Here is a 21124-nt window from a genome sequence, read left to right on the forward strand (position 1 = left end):
TCTCAGCCTGTCCTTGTAGGAGAGGTGCTAATCGTTTTTTGTGGCCCTCCTCTGGACCTTCTCCGTAAGGTCCATGTCCTTCCTCTGTTGAGGGCCCCAGAGCTGGACACAGTATGTGAGGTGAGGTCTCAGTAGACCAAAGTGGTAGAATCTCCTCTCTCTGTCTCCTGGCCACACTTCTTTTGACACAGCCCAGGATGCTATTGTTGTCCTGGGCTGCAGGTGTGCATTGTTGGCTCATGTCCAGCTTCTCATTCACCGTTATGCCCAAGTCCCAGAAACTTTCTCCTGCAGAAAATACACTTTAGGAAGTTCTTGCTGTCCTCTCACCCCCTGACAGACATTTCCATCTCAAATCAACTGTTTCTGTGGGCACGTTTTAAAGGAAGGGGTAGTAACAGAATCACACAATTGTTTTGGTTGGAAAAGGCCTCTAAGATCATCAAGTCCAACTGTCAACCAAGCACCACTATGCCCACTAAACAATGTCATTAAGTGCCATGTCTATAAGTTTTTTTAATACCTCCAGGGGTGGGGACTCCACCACCTCCCTAGGCAGCCTGTTCCAGTGCCTGACCACTCTTTCAGTGAAGACATTTTTTCCTAATATCCAATCTAAGCCTCTCCTGGTGCAACTTGAGGCCATTTCCTCTTGTTCTATCACTTGTTACTAGGGAGAAAAGACCAACCCCTACCTCAATCCAACCTCCTTTCGGGGAGTTGGACCTGCTCCAGCAACTCAGTGTCCTCTGCTCATTGACTGAGAACTATAAGAAGGGCTCTTTTTTGTTGTTGTTTTAAATAGACTTTACAAATTAGCTACAGTTTATGCTGAGGGGCATAATCCTAATAGAGACAACACCTTGGAGACACACCTCACCATCTCCAGGATTAGCAAAGTGAAGACTTTCCTGAAATTATAAACCTTCTCCAGCACATGAGGAAAAATAATTGGGAACCTATGCAACCAGCGTTATCAAGAGGAAAATAGTCTCATTTTTCAGTAATTTGATGGATAATAGCTTTCATATTGCCTTTTGACTGTCCTAGCCTATTTTATACTTCCAAAGACTCTGATGAAGCTTCATAACTGAATTTAAAGTATTCAGGGAGACAAGAGATTATTGCTCTCTCAGCTGTGTGGTAATGAAACACTGTGCTTTATTGCTTCTGTGCTTTGAGGCATGGTGGGTCACGAGAAAAGTGCTCATTTTTGGGCAAGCCTTGAGCTGTTTTCTCCAAGAAAGAAAAGCTAATATATTGTTCGTGCTATATGAGGCTTTTTGTCCTGCTCATTTAGGATAGGAAAGTCTTGCAAAACATTACTATTGAGTTTCTTTACAATGAGTCTTACAGCAAGTGTCACCATCTGTACAAAATCACTTCTGCACTTGTTACTGGCAGGGTGATGCCCTTTCTTCTTCAGAAATATGTCTTGTCTTGCTGAGAAGATATTTCATTGGAGGCTGACGTTCCCCATGCAGAGATAGAACTCATCTGGTAGGTCACAAGTAGTAGTCAGGCTCCAGTTAGATATTGCTTACTTGGTCTGCTCTGCAGCCTTAGGGAATGGGACCTACAGACCCTAGGTGTGCTGCAGCTTATTACTGGTATGAACATAAAATATAAAGATATGATCATGTTTAAATAGCAACATGTTCAATTTAAAGTACTGTCTTGGATTAACTTGTTTTAGGTGAATGATGTTTGTTCCACCAGTATTTTTCAAGTTTACCTTTTGGTTGAAGCTGCTTCATGAGGCTTTAAAAGAAATTTAGAATCCTTTAGTTTTCAGATTACTGCCTAAATGCAAAATGTGCAGGGCTTGATTTCAAATGCCAAGATGATTTAGGGAAATGAAACAAACTTTAGCCAAGATGGCTCAGATTCAGTCATCTCGGAGTCCCTCTGACAGAATGAAGTCACAATGCAGCTTTCAGTTGTTCCCAGACCTTTACCCTGCTGTCTGACTTCTTTTGTCTTCACTTTGTAACTGCTGACAGAGTTTTCCATCTTGGTTCTCCTGTGAAAGTCTAAGTTGGTTGCCTTATGTTCCATCCCAGGGCTCTAAAGTTCTCCTTTTCCAGTGTTTTAAAAGATAATATGCAGCACATCTGGGTGCAGCAAATACCATGGGCAAAGTCGAGCAAAGCTCCTGAAGGGCTGAGGTTGCTCTCTTCAGTGAGGCTCAGTGACCAGTACAAAGGGCAACAGGCACAATGTAGAACACAGGAGGTTTCATTTGAACTTAAGGAAAAGCTTCTTTACTTTGAGGGTGCTGGAACACTGGAGCAGGCTGCCCAGAGTGTCCTTCTCTAAGACTTTCCAAACCCACCTGGATGCCATTCTGTGCAATCTGCTCTAGCTGAACCTGGTTTAGCATGGAAGTTGGACTAGCTGATCTTCAGAGGTCCCCTCAAACCCCCACCATTCTGTGATGCTGTATGCCACAACCCTCTACATGCAAAACCAGAACCTTTGAGTTGGGTTTAATTTTAAGGGGCAGAGTTTAACAAAAAAATGTTAACACCATGTTGGCTATTTTTATTTCAGAAGTGCAGTTCAGAGGAGAAAATAAAAGGAGAAGGTTTGAAGGATGTTTTTTCTTTGGTTTTTGTTTTGTGGTTAATTTTGCTAAATGATGGTGCTTCTTCAGACTGGATTCTGTATCTGTTCAATTAGCAGTCCTTACTGTTCAGTTAGCTCAATCCTTACTTCTAATTGAGTAGGGGTTTGTCACTCATGCAGTAAATGAATGAAATAAGGGACAGTCCCTTGAAAGAAAAAAAAATAGAGAACAGTTGGTGCAGCTTGAAGCCTGAGAAATTTTGCATGCTGAAGACAGGAAGCTGTTCATGCACTGTTCATGGTTTTCCATCACACAGTCCCAGAAAGCTGGGCATTGTCATACGGTGAATGCGTCTGGTTTACATGCACCTTCTGCCTGCATTGCTTTGCAGTGTATCTTCAATAAGTATAACTTCTTTAATATTACATTTTCTCTTTTCCGCTGAATATTTTATGGAATTCATTCATATTTAGTGCTTGGAGTCCATTGAAACTGGGATTCATTCAGCACAGATGAAGAGGAAAAGCAGAATATGGATCCTCTACTGTCTGCCTGCATGGGTTAGAGGAAATTCCCAGCAATGTTTTGTAGAACTGATATGAGCTGAAAGATCTTGCCCTGCCATGCAGGCAGAGACAGTGTAGATATGCCTTCAGCTGTCTCAAGGAAAAGTTCTTACTTGTGGATTTTCAAACCCCACAAACTGTTGCCTGGGGATGTACTTATTGCCTTCTACAGAGGGAAAAGTTGAAGGACTTGTGAATTTCTACCAAGAAGCAAGAATCAGTGACCTGCAATAGTTTCCCCAGGTCACTGTCAGCAATGAGCACTGACAAAATCAAAATTACCACCTCCAAAAACTGCCTTCAGAAAGGATGACTATGTTATGTTTTCTGTCTTGGTTGCCCTTCAAACTTGTCATGGTAATCCCTAGAGCTACATACATTATGAAGGAATGAAAAGATATTTTCATTTAAGTGCTGACGATTTTCAATGGAAAACCAAAAAAGCACAAGGCTTGTTATAAAATTGCAAAAGTTGTTAGAAGTAGAGTACTCCAAAACTTTTACTTATAAATTCTACCCACACACTCCAGAAGTGCTACAAAAATTGCATCAGATTCCCATGGATTTGCAGTCCTTTCTCATTCACCACCAACTTGTCTGACTTACACCCTGTACCTAAATTTAACACCAGTCCCTCACAGTCTGCCACAGAACCATACTCTTGTTTGCTTGTGGTTGATGTAAATCTTGTTTATTACAACACTGAGAGATGCTGAAAGGGTTTGTTGCTCAGGGACTTTCACTTGGTGCCCCAAGTTGGATCATAATATGCTTTGTTGCTAAAATCTTTTCTGATGGTTAGAGTTTGAATGTCTACCTCAAGTACAGGGTGTTGATGCCTCCCACAGTTGCTTGATGTTCTTACTGGCTTGTAGCTAACTATATTAACTAGATATTTGACAATTAACATACTTTTTGTGTGAATTGTGGAGTGCTGTAGCAGAGTGGAATGGGGTCCTTAAGCAAGATGTGAATGCATTATTTTTGTGACTTGTGTCTTTATATTGTGGGGGAATGATGGTTAAAAGACTCCTTTAGGGTCCTTTACCTTCCAGAACTTCTCGTATGTTTTCTTTTAGGATGTAGTATTTTAACAAGGAACTTGAAATAAGAATTTGGCATCCAGCTATGCTCTGCTGAAAACTACTCTCAATTTTTCTTCACTTTAACAGACTCTTTTAATTTGCAAGTGTCCCAGTTCTGCCACGGGAGCACTTCCTACCTGTGAACATGACTGATCTTCAGGCTGCCAAAATGAAGCTTGAGTGGGATCATGCAGAGATAAACTCTTGCAAGGCCAGGAGAGATCACAAGGGGCAGATATGACAGTCAGGATCTTTTTCAGATTAACCTGAACTGGGCTCACATTCTACACACAGAATCTGTATTTGAAAGTGCATTGTGCTTCCCAAGTCCTTTTTATGATATTGAAGATAGGAAAAAGTAGGATGGCCATGTTGACTGAAATTGGATGATAAGGAAGCTCAGGTTTGAATCTAGATTCACTGACAATTTGGAAGTGAAGCCATAATATGCCCTCCTGCCCAGCTAGCAATGGAGGCAAGAATGCCCATATGCACTCAGTGGCCTTGTTTCCAGAGAGCATTGATGGGGTTCATGTTTCATGCAGGAATGGCAGGCAGGCAAGGAAGTGAGCACTGAATTTTAACAAATGTTCTGTGCACACTAGGTGAAAGAGAGTGAAAATTGGTTTGAAGGCCCATTTTTAATATGTATGATAAGAAAGGAATTGTGAAGCAGTGCCAGTAATTCATATGCAGTGTCTCTTAATTCAGCATTATGCTTTAAGAAATGGAAGTTGTGGTAGAGGCAGTACATAGTAGTATCCTTCAACTTCATTCAAGGAGCAAGGGGAATTTTGCAGAATGGACAAGACATTACTTTTCCTTCCCCCCCACCTCCCTCTCTTAACTGTGGTGGGCTTTTTCTTTGTTTGTTTGTTTCTGTTTTGTGTGGTTTCTTTTGCATGTGTGTGTGGTTTTTTTGTTTGGTTTGGTTTGGATGTCTAATTTTCAGCCAGGAGCACAAGCTAGAAGTAAATTATACTTTGCTGTTCTTAATTTGCAGTTCTTTGTTTCCATATATAATATCTTTTTGAAATTCTGAAGCCCGCTTTCCCAGAACTATCTGATCTCTATGATTTTCACCCAAAGTCTTAAATGTAAAAGCCCACTAGCAAAAGTGATGTGAATAACTAAACTTGAGCATCAGGACCAAACCATATGCAAAATAAGCCAAGAAAGCTTTTGTCACCTTTCATCTTGAAGAGAGGCTATTCACCTTCCATTCTCTCCAACATTCATCAAGTAATTTACAACTGCACTTACACTGTCATTCTCCCAGAAATTTGTGTGATTTTTTTTTTCCAGGTGAGGAGGTGCTCCTCTGGCCACCTGCCATATCTTCTGCCCAAGTTCCCTGGATTCCTCGCCTTGCCTCTTCTCTTGTGATAAGTTCTTCTGCTGGAGACCCTCTCACTGAGCTTTACCCAGCATCTGAACACCCCTGTCAGCTTGCAGATTCCCACCACTTATTAAGTTCATGCCTTTACAGACCATCTGTGTCACAGGATCCTCTTTTTCCTCAGCCACAAATTGCTCCTCCCCTTCCTACTCCTAGTTAGCCCCATTTCTTCCCAGCCCCGGTTGTTGTGATCAGAACAGAGTACATTTCTGGGTGGCTCATATTTTAGGAAGTAGCTGTTTCTCCCAGATGTGATTCCTGTCTATGATCCCATTGCTGTGAAATTCTCCCAAAATTACTTAGCACAAGACTTGACCTAGAAATAGGAAACTTTTTCTAACAAAACACAATTTAGGTTGCTTTAAAATGCTTTTTAACAAAATAGTTAACCAGGGATTTCTTAGCTCTTAGGTTCAACTCTTCAGTGAAATATAAAATCTTGGCTACATGAGAGCCAAAGTAAATTTAAAAATGCCACCTAGACTTCTTAGCTAACAGACAGTCTTGAAGACAGCTTTTTTTCCAAACCAGGAAGCCTAAGAATTTTATTTTTTTTCCAAATCTAAAATGAAAAAAGTCCTGTCAGCCTTTCACATCAAAGTAGAAGTAACCTGATTTTTCTGCTTCCATGTAAGCTGGTAGGTACTGCGAGAATTTTGAAACTTGGAGACCTTATTGACTGTGACTGAAAAGCCTGTATATGGGTTTAAATACCTGTTTTAAGGCACTCTGGTTAGAAAAGATTAGCCTTAAGCAATATAACCAGATGACCAGTTTCCTAGTTCCTCCTTGTGCCTTGGCTCAGGAAAGGAAAACACTTCCTCTTCCTTCTGAGGGCCCCAGACTTCCTGTGCCATCTATTTATACTATTGTTGTAATGAACCCCAAGTTAACCACTTCCTTGCCTGGCTTACTGTAGGCTTTACATCTCTTTTCACTTGCTATCTTTATACTCCACTCTTCAAGAGCTGCTTCACAGCAAACCCATATTTGAAGTATCTTCATCAAGGTGTTCTACTGGCCAGATGGCATTCCTTGGAGATAATGAAGAGAAAACTTAGGCTGGGCCCTGTTAGCCTTTCTACACCACATAGAAAGGAAGATAAGACAACCTCAGCCATACTAAAACCTAGTGAAAAGCCTAGGTGGATGAATTTAGAAAGAAGATCACAAAATTTAACCAAAGACCAAAGGCTTTAGTTATACTTGTCCTCATGAAATTAAGAACCCAGAAAACTTTATCTTGAAGGCAGGAGTAAGTCAGAGCTGGTTGTATGAAACCATTTGATAATGAGGGTACAGAAGGTGGAAGGGAAATTGATAACTGGAAGGACCTATATAACTGAGAGCAGTTTCTGGAGGGTGGGAGACATCCTGTGGGAAAGCTGTTTCCAGCCAAAACCATCTGGAGCCAGGAGGACACGTGGAAGATATGAAAGTCTGTGATTTGGGATGCAGTTGAAATGTGTCCCTCAAAGATGCTAAGAGGACTGGAACATCTCTCTTATGAGGAGAGGATGAGAGACATGGGTCTCTGTAGCCTGGAGAAGACCAGACTGAGAGGGGATCTTATCAATGTTGATCAATAGCTAAAGGGTGGAGGTCATAAGGATGGGGCTGGGCTATTTTATTTAGTGGAGACAAGGGACAGCAGGCACAAACTAGAACACAGGAGGTTTCACTTGAACTGGAGCCCTGGAGAAGGCTACCCAGAGAGATTGTGGAGTCTCCTTCTCCAGAGACTTTCAAAACCCTTCTGGACATTGTATTCCTGTACAACCTGCTCTAGGTGAACCTGCTCTAGCAGAGGGGTTTGACTAGATGATCTCCAGAGGTTCCTTCCAATCTCCATCATTGTGTGACTTTGGGATTCTGTGTAATTCTGTGTTGCTACAAGCTGCTCCCTATAGTGCATATGTACACTAGGTGTTTCCCTTCCCTGTGTAATGGCTATGGTCAGCACCAAGCTGAGGTGATGCTGGAGGAGGCTCCTGTGGAAGAAGAGCCTACCTTCCACACTGCTCCAGTTCCTGTGAGCTCTGTCAGGAGCTTTCTGGGGATGTGGTATGTTGCCGTGGAGATGACACTTGCCATCCACGTTTCTGATGGCTTGAAACAATTCACTTTGCAATTAAAATAAGATCTGTCCTCTGATAACCCTGAGGAAATAGTTACTAAGTGAAGGCGGGGGTGGAAGGGATGGGAGGGAAGTGGATTTCATTGTTGGGCTCTGCTTGGGTGGGTCCAGCTTGCTTTGCACTGCCCTGTCCTGCTCTGTTTGTTTGCAGTGCCCCATTCTGCATCTGCTCCCTGTCTCAAAAAACAGAGCAGGTCTGCATAAAGTTTAGGCCCTGTTTTGCCTTGCTGCTGTCACCCAGTGTAGTTGTCTTAAGGGAAAATATCTTCACTTTGAAGGTGCTGGAGCACTGGGGCAGGCTGTGAGAGAGGTTGTGGAGTCTCCTTCTCTAGAAACTTTCAAAACCTGCCTGGATGTGTTCCTGTGCAACCTGCTCTGGGTGAAGCTGCTTTAGCAGAGGGGTTAGACTAGGTGATTTCTGGAGGTCCCTTCCAACCCCCAACATTCTGTGATTATGTGTAACATTGACTCAGAGTACACCACTTTTGGTGCTCTGCAACTGATGTGGACTGATTGAATGCCAGTGTTTCACTTTCCATCACTGCTTTTTCTTTCCAACCTATAAACCTTTGCCACAAGTTCAAGTGTGAAGAAAGCTGCTGCTTTCCTAGCTTGCTGGTACTGAAAGTCTTTTGACCTGCTTTCAGGTAGGTCATCCAGCAAAGTGAACACTATGCGCAACATTATTGAGCCAGGTTTTCTGTATTAAACTGGTATTATGCAGGCACCATCCCTCCAGTGCCAGGCACTGCTGAGCTGGCAACATCCCACAGGCTGGGTAATAGTCCTATTGTCCTGAGGATGGTAGCAAAGTTATGGGCTGTTGGATTACAATGTGACCTGCTTAGTAGATGAAGAAAAGGCTGTGGATATTGTTTATCTGGACTTTTGTAAAGCCTTTGACACTGTCTCCCACAGCACCCTCCTGGAGAAACTGGCTGCACGCAGCCACTTTGCTGGGTTAAAAACTGGCTGGATGGCTGGGCCCAAAGAGAGGGGGTGAATGGGGTTACATCCAGTGGCACAAGTGGTGTTCCCCAGGGCTCAATACTGGGGCCAGTTCTCTTTACTATCTTTATTAATGATCTGATTGAGGGGATTGAGTGCACCCTCAGTAAGTTTGGAGATGACACTAAATTGGGTGGGAGTGTTGATCTGCATGAGGGTGGGAAGGCTCTGCAAAAGGATTTGAACAGTCTGGATCGATGGGCTGAGGTCAGTTGTATGAGGTTTAACAAGGCCAAGTGCTGGGTCTTGCACCTAGTTCACAGCAACCCCATGCAATACTACAGGCTTGGGGCAGAGTGGCTGGAAAGTTGCTCAGCAGAAAATGACCTGGGGGTGCTGGTTGACAGATGCTGAACATGAGCCAGCGGTGTGCCCAGGTGGCAAGAAGGCCAAGAGCATCCTGGCCCATATCAGCAATAGTGTGGGCAGAAGGAGGAGGGAAGTGATCATGCCTCTCTACTCAGCACTGGTGAGACTACACCTTGAGTACTGGACCCTCACTACAAGACAGACATCGAGTTGCTGAAATGTGTCCAGAGAAGAACAATGAAGCTGGCGAAGGGTCTGAAGAACAGGTCTTACAAGGAGCAGTTGAGGGAACTAGGATTGGTTAATCTGGAGAAAAGGAGGCTGAGGGGAGACTTCATTGCTCTCTACAATTCCCTGAAAGAAGGATTTAGTGAGGTGGTGGTCAGTCTCCTCTCAAGTGAGGAGAGGAGATGGCCTGAAATTGCACCAGGGGAGGTTTAGATTGGATATTAGGGAAAATGTATTTACTGAAAGAGAGGCCAGGCATTGGAATAGGTTACCTAGGGAGGTGGTGGAGTCACCGTCCCTGGAGGTGCTCAAGAAATTTGTAGACATGGCACCTCATGACATTGTTTAGTGTCCATGGTGTTATTGGGTTGACATTTGGACTCTGTGATCTAGGAGGTCTTTACCAGGCAGAAGAATTCTGTGATTCTATGATTTGGATGCGCTCAGCACTGGCGGCATCCGAGCACCTTGCAGTTGTGTGTCGACCAACTTGACTAAGATCTGTCACACAGGCTTTGTTCTCATCCTTCCCCAAGGGGAGAAGCAAGTGCATCAAAGTCTTGCTGCTACCGTTCTCTCTCTGAACGCAACCAACATGCAGTTTGTGTCTCTGCGTGGGGAGGCAACGCACAGCAGTGTGCCCTCTCAGAGGGCTCTGCTCTCTCAGAGGGAGGGGGGATATTTGGGGAACACTTTGAATGGAGAGGAGCTCATTTCATAGTGCAGGCAAACAGGCAGAGAGTGTTGTTGGGCACTGCTTTGTGCTGGAGGGGCACAGCCCTTCCCGCATGCTTCCTCTGACAAGGTCTTTGCAAATAACAGCAATTACAATACAAAAGAAAACGAGCATGAATAGCTCAGTGATCTTTGCTTTCACCCTGGTGATGGTAAAGCTGATATGTAGTGAAGTGGTGCGATCACTGTGGCTTTCACAACATGGGGGAAGGCACCTGAGCTCCCCACCATCAGTGGATATTGAGCAGGTTTGGGGCTCCCCCATCCTTCTCTCTGTGCTCGACCAGGCTGATGGGAGCTTATAGCCCTACCAGTTCCCCATTTCCCTATTGCAGCTCTTGCTGTCTCTGTGCAGCTGCTTGGAACACGTGTTCAGCTCCCTGCTGAATTGTCTTAACACATGAAAGTGCCATTCTATACTTTTACTGTATGCTGTGGGGAGTTGATCCTTTTTATCCTAAGTGGGCTTGGGAAAGGTGGGCTGTCAGAGGACCTGGCACTGCTGGGATGGAGACTACCTCTCTTTGGGAATGAGCAGCTGGATTCAGATGCATGCAAAGCCTAGCTCCTCCACACAGACACAAATGCCAGTTATCCTGGAGGGAGCAGATGGCAGGGTTCATCAAGAGAGGTGTCTGGAGGTGATGGACTAGCTGCCTGGATAGGCAGCCAAGCTACCAGGGCAGAAGGAGTGTATGTAACAGTGGGGCCTCTCTGCACATGCATCCTGCCAGCTTGCACATGAGCCAAGGCTTATGGCCACTCTGGGGAATGTGAGCTCGACCACAGGCTTCAGTCCACTCTTGAAATGTGACACTGAGTTAGAAGAAGGAGGTCTGTTACAAAATGCTGCTGCTTCTGGTTGCCACAGAGACCAGCATGGTTTCAGAGACTGAAGGATCCTTGGCAACAAAAAGTGCTAGTTCAGCTTTTTCTCCCACTTCTATCAAGGCTCCATTTAGCCTGAAAAGAGCTGTGTAGGGCAATCCATCCCCTTGCAGGCACTGCGGAAGAGCAGGAGCTGAAAGGCAAAACAAGGATGGGAAGACAGAATTTGGGCACTGGAGGTGGGATTGGGGGCTGTGAGGACAGTCATCAGTCAGTGGATTCTATGGAAGTGGGCAGACAGTGAGGTCGTGGAGAAGTGAAGTAGGGGTGTAAAGACAACTTTGGAAGAGGAGGAGCAGGGTAGGCTGCAGTATTTGAAGAGATGGGAGAGAGCACTGATGGCAAAGCTTTCCTCCTGCACCAAGATGCAGATGGCAAACCCTGACCAGCCTGTGGTTTAGGGTCTGAGTGTGCATTCTGATGCAGCTGATGTGTTTTTCCAGGTGATCTTTGGGGTAGCTTAGGACCAAGCAAACCATCACAAGCCTTCTTTCTTGTGAGCTCCAACTATGGTGGCTGGAGGTGGTGGGCAGAAGGTAGACCAGGAAAATTGAACCTAGAGGACAAATAGTGCCATGGGCTGGGCACGAAGGCTACCATCCTGTAGTCAGCGCTGCTAACAGTGCACTCAAGGCTGCCAGAAGCTGCATAAATGATCACAAAATCAGAGGTTTTCAAGCAGAGGAAGGTACTGTTGCAGGGAAGATGAACAGAGAAACCACAGGAGCAATTTGCTGAACTACTCCAGGTCAGTGCCGGTGCAGCACTGTGACTTCAGGATCCTTTCATCTGAAGGGTTGGGGCTAAGAGCTTTTATCCTTGGGTTTCCATGATTCATAGCCTTCACAGCTGGCATCAAGAAGCAGAAGAGTCTGGGAAACCCAAAGGGCTATTTGCCTTAATTGAAGCAAATCAGAATTCATTTGGATTATGCTGAGTCTGTGCTACTCCAGCAGAGCAGGATCTGCCTGTTACAGTCACATGAAGTTTTAGACCAGCAATTGCTTCAACACCTCTGTTATGAAAATGTGTCTTCTCCCACCTTTAAAAACATACAGGTCTACTGGAAAATGAAAGATGTTTTTGATGGCAGGCTTGAGGGTGCTGACGGCTTCCAATGTGGTTGAGTATTGAAATCACTGTCCTAATTTCTGGCCTGAGATTTTATTCTTTAGGAAAAATTTAAAAGAAATCTTGCTGCTGCTAGGACTCACCGAACACAAGAGCTCACAGATAATACAAAACTGGGCAAACCCAAAGGCAGGTAAATAAGCTTGTTCCAGCTTGCATCAAAAGCTGGTGTATGGTAATTTTTTTCAGCAAAAATTGCAATCCCCAAAGAAATTAAACCATTCTGGAGGCAGAATGTGTGGTGTGGCTGTGTAATAACTTATTTCAGATTGCAGGCAAAGCTTTGTTTTGTTAATAACTAGCCATGTTTCCTGTGCAAAATCTGGCTTTATGCATGTAAAACAGTGTAAAAGTCAAGCCTGCCATAGTGTGAGCAGATCTCCCTTTTGGTTGCCCACCGTTGCTCTATCTGCAGTTGTGAGCCGTTCTCAGTGTCGCTTGTTTTAAGTCGAGAACAACAGCCTTGTGGGGCTGGAAAACATCTACTCTGCCACTGTTCTTCCCCTGCCCCTTGATGTTTTGCTGCGTGTGTAGACAGGGCCTTCTTGGATTGGCTTCTCTGGGAAAACCATCTTTCCAGAGAGGAAGACCTTACTAGGAAGAGCATGCCCCATGAAGAGCAATCAGAGCTTTGGTTGCATGTTGCTGTTGCCATGGGTAGCACTTCAGTTGAGTTCTCGAGATAATACAGAGCTCTGTCTTTTGGTCAGGAGGTCTGTGCTGAGCCACAGCAAGTAATTTCTCTGTCTTTGGTAGGACCCCTGGTACAAGCAACAGAGCAAAACTGTAGGGGTGGCAGCTGCTCCTGCCTTGTGGATCTGACAGATTTACCATTTGCACCAATGCATAGAAATAATTGCTATAAAGCTTTGCCTCAAACACAGAATTTCAGAGTCTGAGAACTGTTGGGGTTGGAAGGGACCTCTGGAGATCATCTAGTCCAACCACCCTGCCAAAGCAGGTTCACCTAGAGGAGGTTGCACAGCAAGGCATCCAGGTGGGCTTTGAAAGTCTCCAGAGAAGGAAACTCCACAACCTCTCTGGGCAGCCTGCTATGGTGCTCTGGCACACTCAAAGAAGTTTTTCCTTATGTTTAAGTGAAGCCTCCTGTGTTCCAGTTTGTGCCTGTTAACCCTTGTCCTATCACTGGGCACCACTGAAAAGAGTCCAGCCCCATCCTCTTGTCCCCTACCCTTTAGGTGTTGATAAGCATTGATGAGATCTCCTCTCAGTCTGCTCCTCTCCAGGCTACAAAGCCCCAGGTCTCTCAGCCTTTCCTCATAAGAGAGATGCTTCAGTCCCCTCAGCATCTTTGTAACCCTCCATTGGACTCTCTCCAGTAGAGAGACCTCTAAAATCTTATCCCAGTCTTCAAGTGTCTGTTTCCTGGAATTAGTGGCTAGGGCTTTACAAGAAAAAGGTTTAGTGGCAGTTAAAATGCAGCTGGCAGGCTTGGTGTCATGCTTGGCACAGTCACAGCCTGAGCTGTCCCCTGAGCCTCAGCTTCTTCAATCTTCACCTGAGCAGGTTTTTATGTGATGGTACCTTGATAGCTTGTTTCATCTGAACCTATCTGAATCCTGGAAGCAATGCTAATGCCTAAGAGCTTTAGACATGTTTATCTTGCAATTTCACAGAAAAATTCTTCTGGGATACCAAAAATATAACAATCCAGGAAGGTTTGTGCTCACTGAAAGAGGGAATGGAAAGATTCATGTGGGAGAATTCCTTGTTTTTAAATCTTCCATTGCTTTGAAGCCAAGCACACTGCCTGCAGCAAGAGATTTCTTTCATTTGACTTTGGTGAATCTTTGAGATTGCCACTTTTGCTGACACTGGCTGGAACATGTGTGTGTATCTGTTTTTGTTTGTACTGCAGGAGTCACTCTGCACAGAGCCTGTGGTCAGATGGGCAGTGAGAACTGGGCTGGCTTTCTCTGGACAGCAGTAGTGGATTTCTCTCTCTCTGACTTTGTTTTTCCTTTGCAGAGGAGTAATGTTTCTGTGGTAGGAAATTCCAGACCCTGACAGCCTCTGTGTTTTGTTTCAGGCGTCAGAGGGTGTTCCTGTCAAGTATTTTGAGACCTTGGAGGAACTGATAGAATTCTACAAGAAGGAGAACATGGGTCTGGTATGGCACCTCAAATATCCAGTGCCACGGGAAGAGGAGGAGGCTGCTGATGAACTGGAGGAGGATGCTGGTAAGAAACCCATGATGTGCCTTGGTGATGCGGGCCCTTGACACTTAATCTGGACTGGAGATAGGCAGTGCAGGCAGCAGGATTAGAGCATGTTGTGCAATAAAATGGAGCAGGACATAGAGACAACTAAGATGGCAGACATTGAGGCAGTGATTTGTCATGGCTCTGCGGCAGTACCCTGTCTGGAGCACTATTTTAGCTCACCTGAGGGAATCTCTGCATCACACTGTTGTATCAGGTGCAGATTAATCTATTGTGCTTCATCTGGACTCAAGCTTGTTTATGTCTAACCATCTCACATGTCTCTTTAGGGCCCTTGTCCCAGCAGCAGAGATGCTCCCCTAGAGACTTGGAGGGCACCTCTTCGCAGTGCCACACATCTGCTGCTGCTGTGGTTCTTGGGTCATCTGAAACTCAACCCCCCTTATCTGCTCTGATCTAGAGACCGTTTCTGACAGATCCCACAGTGGCAGACAGTCTATGCATAGAGGCAGATGTACAATGAAGGGGTCTGATTGGCATCATCCCAACTATTTTATATGAAATGTCACTGTGGGTTCCTGACACTCACTGGTCTTGGTTAGTTCCTTGGATTTTTCCTGGATCATCCCTTGGATCTGTCATTGTTCTCCTGAATCCAGGGGAAGGTCATGCCCATAGAGCCATCCTTCCCGTCCTTTCTGACGTCTGTCTGGAAACAATGGGCATTACAATAAAACTTGCCTGAAGGACTTAGTCCTGTGACAGACAAGTATGTGCACTAAAACAGATTGATGTGCCTGTGTACATTTATCCAATCCAATGGATGTCTGAGAGGAGCTGGAAGATTTTAGTATGCAACTCATCAAGAAACAGAACAAAATTTTGCATAGCTGCTCAGGAAAGATGTTCCTGTTTTTTTTGGCCAGCTGCACTGAGACTCCAGCTCTCAGGGCGGGGGAAGGGAACTACAGTAAAAATAAAACACAGAGAGGCGAGCAGTAGGGAATGAAATTCTAGCCAAGACTAAGAGATATTAGCACTGGGGCTAGGCTGTTGATGTGCAGAATTTAATTTTGTTAAGGCACTTTGATGCCATCATGCTGGAGCCATGTAGGGTTGATTGACGTCTGGCCATCCTACACACAGAACTGCAGAGGTAGAAGAAGAGCACCCAGATACCCTGCAGATGCACTGCCCAGCTGTGCCACTGATAAGTGCTCCAGGGACTCTGTGAATCACAGCTTTTTTGGATGTATTTTTGTATTCAAAAATCCACCATTAAAAAATAACCAAACAAAACCTTGCAGCTCAACCAACTCCATTTGACAAGTGTATCAAAATGTTGGAGTAATTGGTATGAAAAGAAAGGCACCATGGTTGGAATAGATTGAGATGAACCAGCCAGAAGAGGGAGGTATGCTGAGCAGCAGGATGACAGAGCAGAAAAACCCTCTGTGCTTCCAACTTGATGTCCATGAGACGAGGCAGGGTACTCCATCCCTCTGTATTGGATTACGAGGTCTGTTTTCTCCATCTGTGTTTGCTTACTTTAGCTGTTCAATTCATCCTATTAGCAGCTTCCAGTGCTCTTTCCATCATGTTCCTCCATCCATTCTGCCCCTGTAGCAGAATCTCCATAGTAATAATATGGATGAGGTAGAGCTATGTTCTCTAAGTGTTATATTTGAAGTATTTAGGTATCCTTCATAGCTCCTGGGCAGACGAGACAGTCAGACCACGCAAATGAGGTTACACTGCCTGTACATGAGGTCCATCCAAGCCTGGAAGATCATCCCACTGGTCTTGACATCCCTGAGAACAGGGCTGGAACACTATCAAACCCTGAACTGTTCAGCTCTGAAATCAGGGGTCCTTCAGAAGAGATGGTTTCTGTAGTGACTACCCCTGCTCTGCCTGTGGGTGAGGGGGAGGAGGTCAAATTGCCATGCTGGGATGACTGTACCTTTCCCTTCCTCCTTGCCAGACCCGGTACCCATGCCTCCTGTCCTGCCCCCACGCAACATCCTCATGGCACAAACGAGCAGCGAGACAAAGGAGGTATCTTCTCTGCCTGAAAACTCCAGGGTGGCAGATGTTAATAAACTGTCCCTTTCTGAGACACTACTCCAGCGACTACAGTACCAGGACACAAGCAGGTGAGGATGGCAAGTCACAAGGCTGCAGAACCAGCCTTCAGCCCAGCTCTGGGCTTTATAGGCCTCCGTTTGAGACAGCTGAGGACCTGTTTGATTCAGTGTGACTACTCCTCATTTATATTACCAAATGAAGAACAGAAGCAGATCTACAATACATTGGCTACTTTTCACAGTCCAGCTGTCATCAAATATCTTTCCAAATTATTAAAATTGCCAACTGACTTTCTCTGCTGAGGTATCCTCTTCCAGTATAAAGGATGGATATCAGGAAAAATTTCTTTATTGAAAAAGTGGTCAGGCACTGGAACAGGCTGCCCAGGGAGATGGTGGAGTCACCATCCCTGAAGGTTTTTAAAGCACATGTAGACATGGCATTTCAGAACGTGACTTAGTGGCTGTACTGGTGCTGGTTTGATGGTTGAACTTGATGATTTTAGAGGTCTTTTCCAATGTTAATGATTCTATGATTCTGTGAATATGTGAGAGAACTTGGTGTGTTAGCCATGTGCCCAAACTTACAGAAAGCACCAGCCAGTCCTCAAGAAGAATAAACCTGTGAGTGGATTTCCAGGTACTCATACTTACTATAGGTCTGACATTATTTCAGGTACTAGCTGTGTCAAATCTGGACATGCACTGAAGCCTTAGAGAAAGCAGCATGATATTTAATGATTAGATCTACAAAATTTAAAAATAAAATAAAAATAAAATTAGAAGGCATGCTTGTTGGCAGGGTTTTGGGAGGCTATGAGCAAGCAGTGGTCCTGTGGCATCACAGGTCCTGTTGTGATGGTCTGCTAGAAGCTTGTTGACTGGGAGAAACCCAGTTTTGTTCAGCTGTCTGCTCTATTTCATGTGCTAGGCAGCTAACTGGGACTTTCTGCATTTGTCAGGGCACAAGGCAGCACATACAGTCTGTCTGGATCATCCTTCCTTCTGGTGCCCAGGCACCACAGAGCTAGGGAGGAGAGGAGCATCCTGTAGAGCTCTGTGCTCTCAGTCCCCCTAAGGAGGGAGAGGAGAAGGTGTCAGCAGTGTGGTGGGGGATCCATGGTCCAATTCTGAGAACCACATGTTTACACTGAAATTCAAGGCAAACACCCCCATATCTGTCTCTGCTAGCAGTGGAAGTATCAGGAGTTAATAAAGCTGTCTGAGAGCAGGGAGAAGAGCTGGCTTTTGACCTGTATGTTTCTTTCACAGCATCTCTGATGAGCATCTTAAACTCATCCAGGATTACCTGCGAGTTCACATCATCAGCGACTTTGAGATGGTGCAGACTGGTTCAAGCAATCTTCCTCAGCTGAAGAAACTACTTACAGTTCTTTGCAAAGGACTCTTCAGGTAACTAGAGTCTTGTTTTCAGAGGTCAGAGAACATGATGTAACACTGCAGTCTAATGTCGGCTCCAAATTATGCATTCAGAACCTGCATTTCTGTCACAGGAAATTGGCTTACCTTCAAAAACATTTGATATTTAGAACTCATGACCTGTGATTCTGGTCCAAAGATGTGAAATCTATGTAAAAGATATAGCCCTGAAAGTGAAGTTTCCCTGCAGGCAGTTTCAGTCTGTGGAGTATTTTTTTTTTATGCTTTGTTTAGAGAGAAAGAAACCAAAAAATGTACTGAGCAATTAACTGCATAATTTGGTAATGCATAAATGACACCCACAGAATTGTCAAGCATGAGTGGTTTATGGAAACAAGCACATATTGGTGTATAGCTGTGTTTTAAACACTGATTTTCCTTCCCACTAATGCACTCTGAACCTGGAGTGATCCCACTGATGTCAGAGAAGTCCAGCTCAAATGAAAAGAGAACCAAGCCTAGATGCTTTCCTATTTATAAACCTCCCAGATCACTCTGATAGTGAACTAAAACCTCACAGACCTCACTCTTTCTCTGGTGGAATGATGGGATTTTTCCACCCTTGCTGCTGGTAAGCATATGAGGAGACTATTGCACACTTCTCAAGAGATCTTAGAGCACTCTGTGGCAGAGGGCACATTCTTTCACACTTGTATCTATGGCTGGCAATATCCTTCTCTCCAGTGGACTTAGAAGTGAGGCTGGTAGGTGCTAGTGGCCTGATCTTGTTCTTCTAGAGCTCACCAATGCTGAAGAAAGGGCTAAAATGAGGGCTGAATACTACAGATTTTCTTGGCTTGAACCCATAGAAGGAAGGCAGGGAGTGAATGAGGTCTGAAGTGGTCAGCACTCTGCATGTTTTACCAGGCAAAGGGGGAGGAATATGCAGCCCTGCTTCTTGCCAGAAGCCACCTGCCTGCCTGGAAGGACTGAGGAAAGGTTGTGCAAAGAGCTGCCCTTTGTGCCTTGCTTGAGGGGTTTTCCTTTTCTATGCCCACAGAAGGGGAGACCCAGGTGGCTAGCTAAGAATAAACCTGAACAATGGAAACTAAAATCTAATGAAATCACAAGTGAGAATTTTGTGTTACTGAAACACCTCCAGTACTGCTCTTCTGATGATGGCTGGCTTCTTCCATTTCCAACTTCATCTTACCTGGGTTTCACAATCCTACGTTTCATAAATGTACACAGGATGGCAAGAAAGGAGAGGCAACAGGTCCACTTTTTGGGTGACTGGGCTTTTACAAGTGTGATCCTAAAGCAGAGCTGGGTGAGTTCAGCTGGTGGAAGTCTGTGGAGCACAGGGGCACTGCACCACAGCAAAAGGCAAGCTGCCTGCCCTCCATCCTTCTGCTGGCTGCATGTAGCTATGGAAATGTATGTCCTCATGCAGTTCTTCTCCTTTTCCCCAGCTTTTTTTCTCCATACCTGCATTATTTCAGTTAGACGGAGCTACTTTCTCAGTGTTTTCATGAAGGTCCAGAACTGCAGACTGTTTTCAGTCCCAGTTGGATCTCTCTGGGGAACCTCTTCTCTATCCACATTGTCCCAAGAGTCTCCACCATCCAATCAAATTATTTGCTTAACTTCGGATGGCTAATAGTCAGATGCTTGGATATTGTTTTCTGCAGTCTTGAGCTCCAGGGTCCTCTGGGGTTTTAGCTTACGTCTCTTATCAGACTTGAGAACTCAAATTTAATCAGCAGCGTTACCTTAATTTAGTTTTTATTTACTTCAGCTTTCTTCAGCTGCAGAGGGATCCCAGCTGAACATGCAGGTAATTCCTGGGCTGCTTCTCAGTACTTGTGTCTTATTTTCTCTCAATAATGTTCAATTTAATTATTTTCACATTGTTTGAGAGCAGGTTTAAAAAAACCCAGCAAACAAGAAGAAGAAATGTTAACTGGCAGAGCTTGAGCTCTTTCACCAGAGCTGAAGCTCCTTTGAATTTCCTGGCACTGCCAAGGGTGTACAGACAGACCCTCACTGCACTGAACTGACCTTGGCTGTTTGTCAGCCACACCAATTTGCTATGAGTCCAAGGTATTTGTGATGCTGTACCCTGGCTTCTCCCAACCTCCCAAACCCCAATGGTGCTAGCTCTGTGTCACTCTCAGACACTGAGAAATGAGCATCCTGATGCTCTTGGGGTGACTCACTTCTGTGTTCTGATGCTGGACTGTGGGTGAGCACTGACTACTTATGTTAGCAAGGTAGAGAGGATGCATCCTGAAGTTGTGGATTCAGTCATTAGGAGAAGAAAAGAGCTACTGGTGAGCTACGGAGGTGGAGAGGAGTTGGGCCAACCCTTTGTGGACAGTCTGTGCCTTCTGCAGTATGTCTGTTGCCATGGACAAGCACAGGACCTAATTCTGGGGCTCAAGCACAGCTGGGCCACAGCAGATCACAGAATCATAGAATGTATTTGAGTTGGAAGGGACCTCTAAAGATCATCTGTTCAAGTCCCCTGCAGTAAATAGGGACATCCCCAATTAGATCAGGTTGCTCAGAGTCCCTTCAAGCCTGACATTGAATATCTTCAGGGATGGATTTTCCACCACCTCCCTGGGCAATTTATTCCAGTGTTGCACCACCTTCATAGTAAAGAACTTCTTTGTAATGCCCAATCTAAATCTACCCTGCTCTAGTTTAAAGCCATTGCCCCTTGTCCTATCAACCACCAGGTGATGGGTCCTTCAGGTTACAGAAGGCTGCTATAAGGTCTCCCCAGAGCCCCAGGCTGAAGAACCCAAACTCTCTCAACTTGTCTTTGTAGGAGAGGTGCTCTAGCCTTCTGCTCATTTTTGTGACCCTCCTCTGGACCCACTCCATCAGATCCATGTCCTTCTTGCATGAGATTGGAAGTGCTGTGTTTGTGAGCTCTTCCCTTTACCCTCCTCACTACTGAGCCCTGATTAATTTAGTGAGGACCAGATCCCAATGTGCATTAGAGACACTGAAAGCTGGTTTTGACTCTGCTGGAAGCTGCTACTACCTTCTAGAACCAGCTGTGGCAAAGGAGGTCAGGACAGCAATAGCACCACTTCTTATCGGAGCCTGAGGTACAATGGGGCAACCACTCTTGGGAGAAGCTGCTCTCTCTGGAGGTGCATATGCTAAGAATGAAACAAAGCAGAGACTTGTCAGGCTGATGGGTGCTTTTGTGAAGCATTCAGTGCTAGAAGAAATCGGCATATAAGGGTTTCCTTAGACAGGGGAATTCTCCCAGGGTTCGAAAGCTGACTCATGGAGAGCTTGGTGCCAATGCAGCAGAATGAGGATTACCTGTGCAGACAGAATTTGTTCACAGTTTCCTGCCAACTTTAAGTGGTAAATGCTAATAGCAACCTATTCAGCCT

The 21124-nt window shown here is 44.9% G+C and overlaps 1 protein-coding gene across 1 annotated transcript in view; it reads left to right on the forward strand.

The window, feature by feature from the left end:
• The window catches only part of INPP5D (inositol polyphosphate-5-phosphatase D), a 59100-nt gene that overhangs the window by 15025 nt on the left and 22951 nt on the right, over nucleotides 1–21124 (forward strand). Inside the window, 3 exon segments of the mRNA XM_054385866.1 lie at nucleotides 14106–14256; nucleotides 16223–16394; nucleotides 17598–17738. Of these exon segments, the coding sequence (XP_054241841.1) occupies nucleotides 14106–14256; nucleotides 16223–16394; nucleotides 17598–17738 (464 nt within the window).

This window comes from Indicator indicator, chromosome 13 (genome assembly GCF_027791375.1).
Source record: "Indicator indicator isolate 239-I01 chromosome 13, UM_Iind_1.1, whole genome shotgun sequence".
NCBI classification, from domain to species: Eukaryota; Metazoa; Chordata; class Aves; order Piciformes; family Indicatoridae; genus Indicator; species Indicator indicator.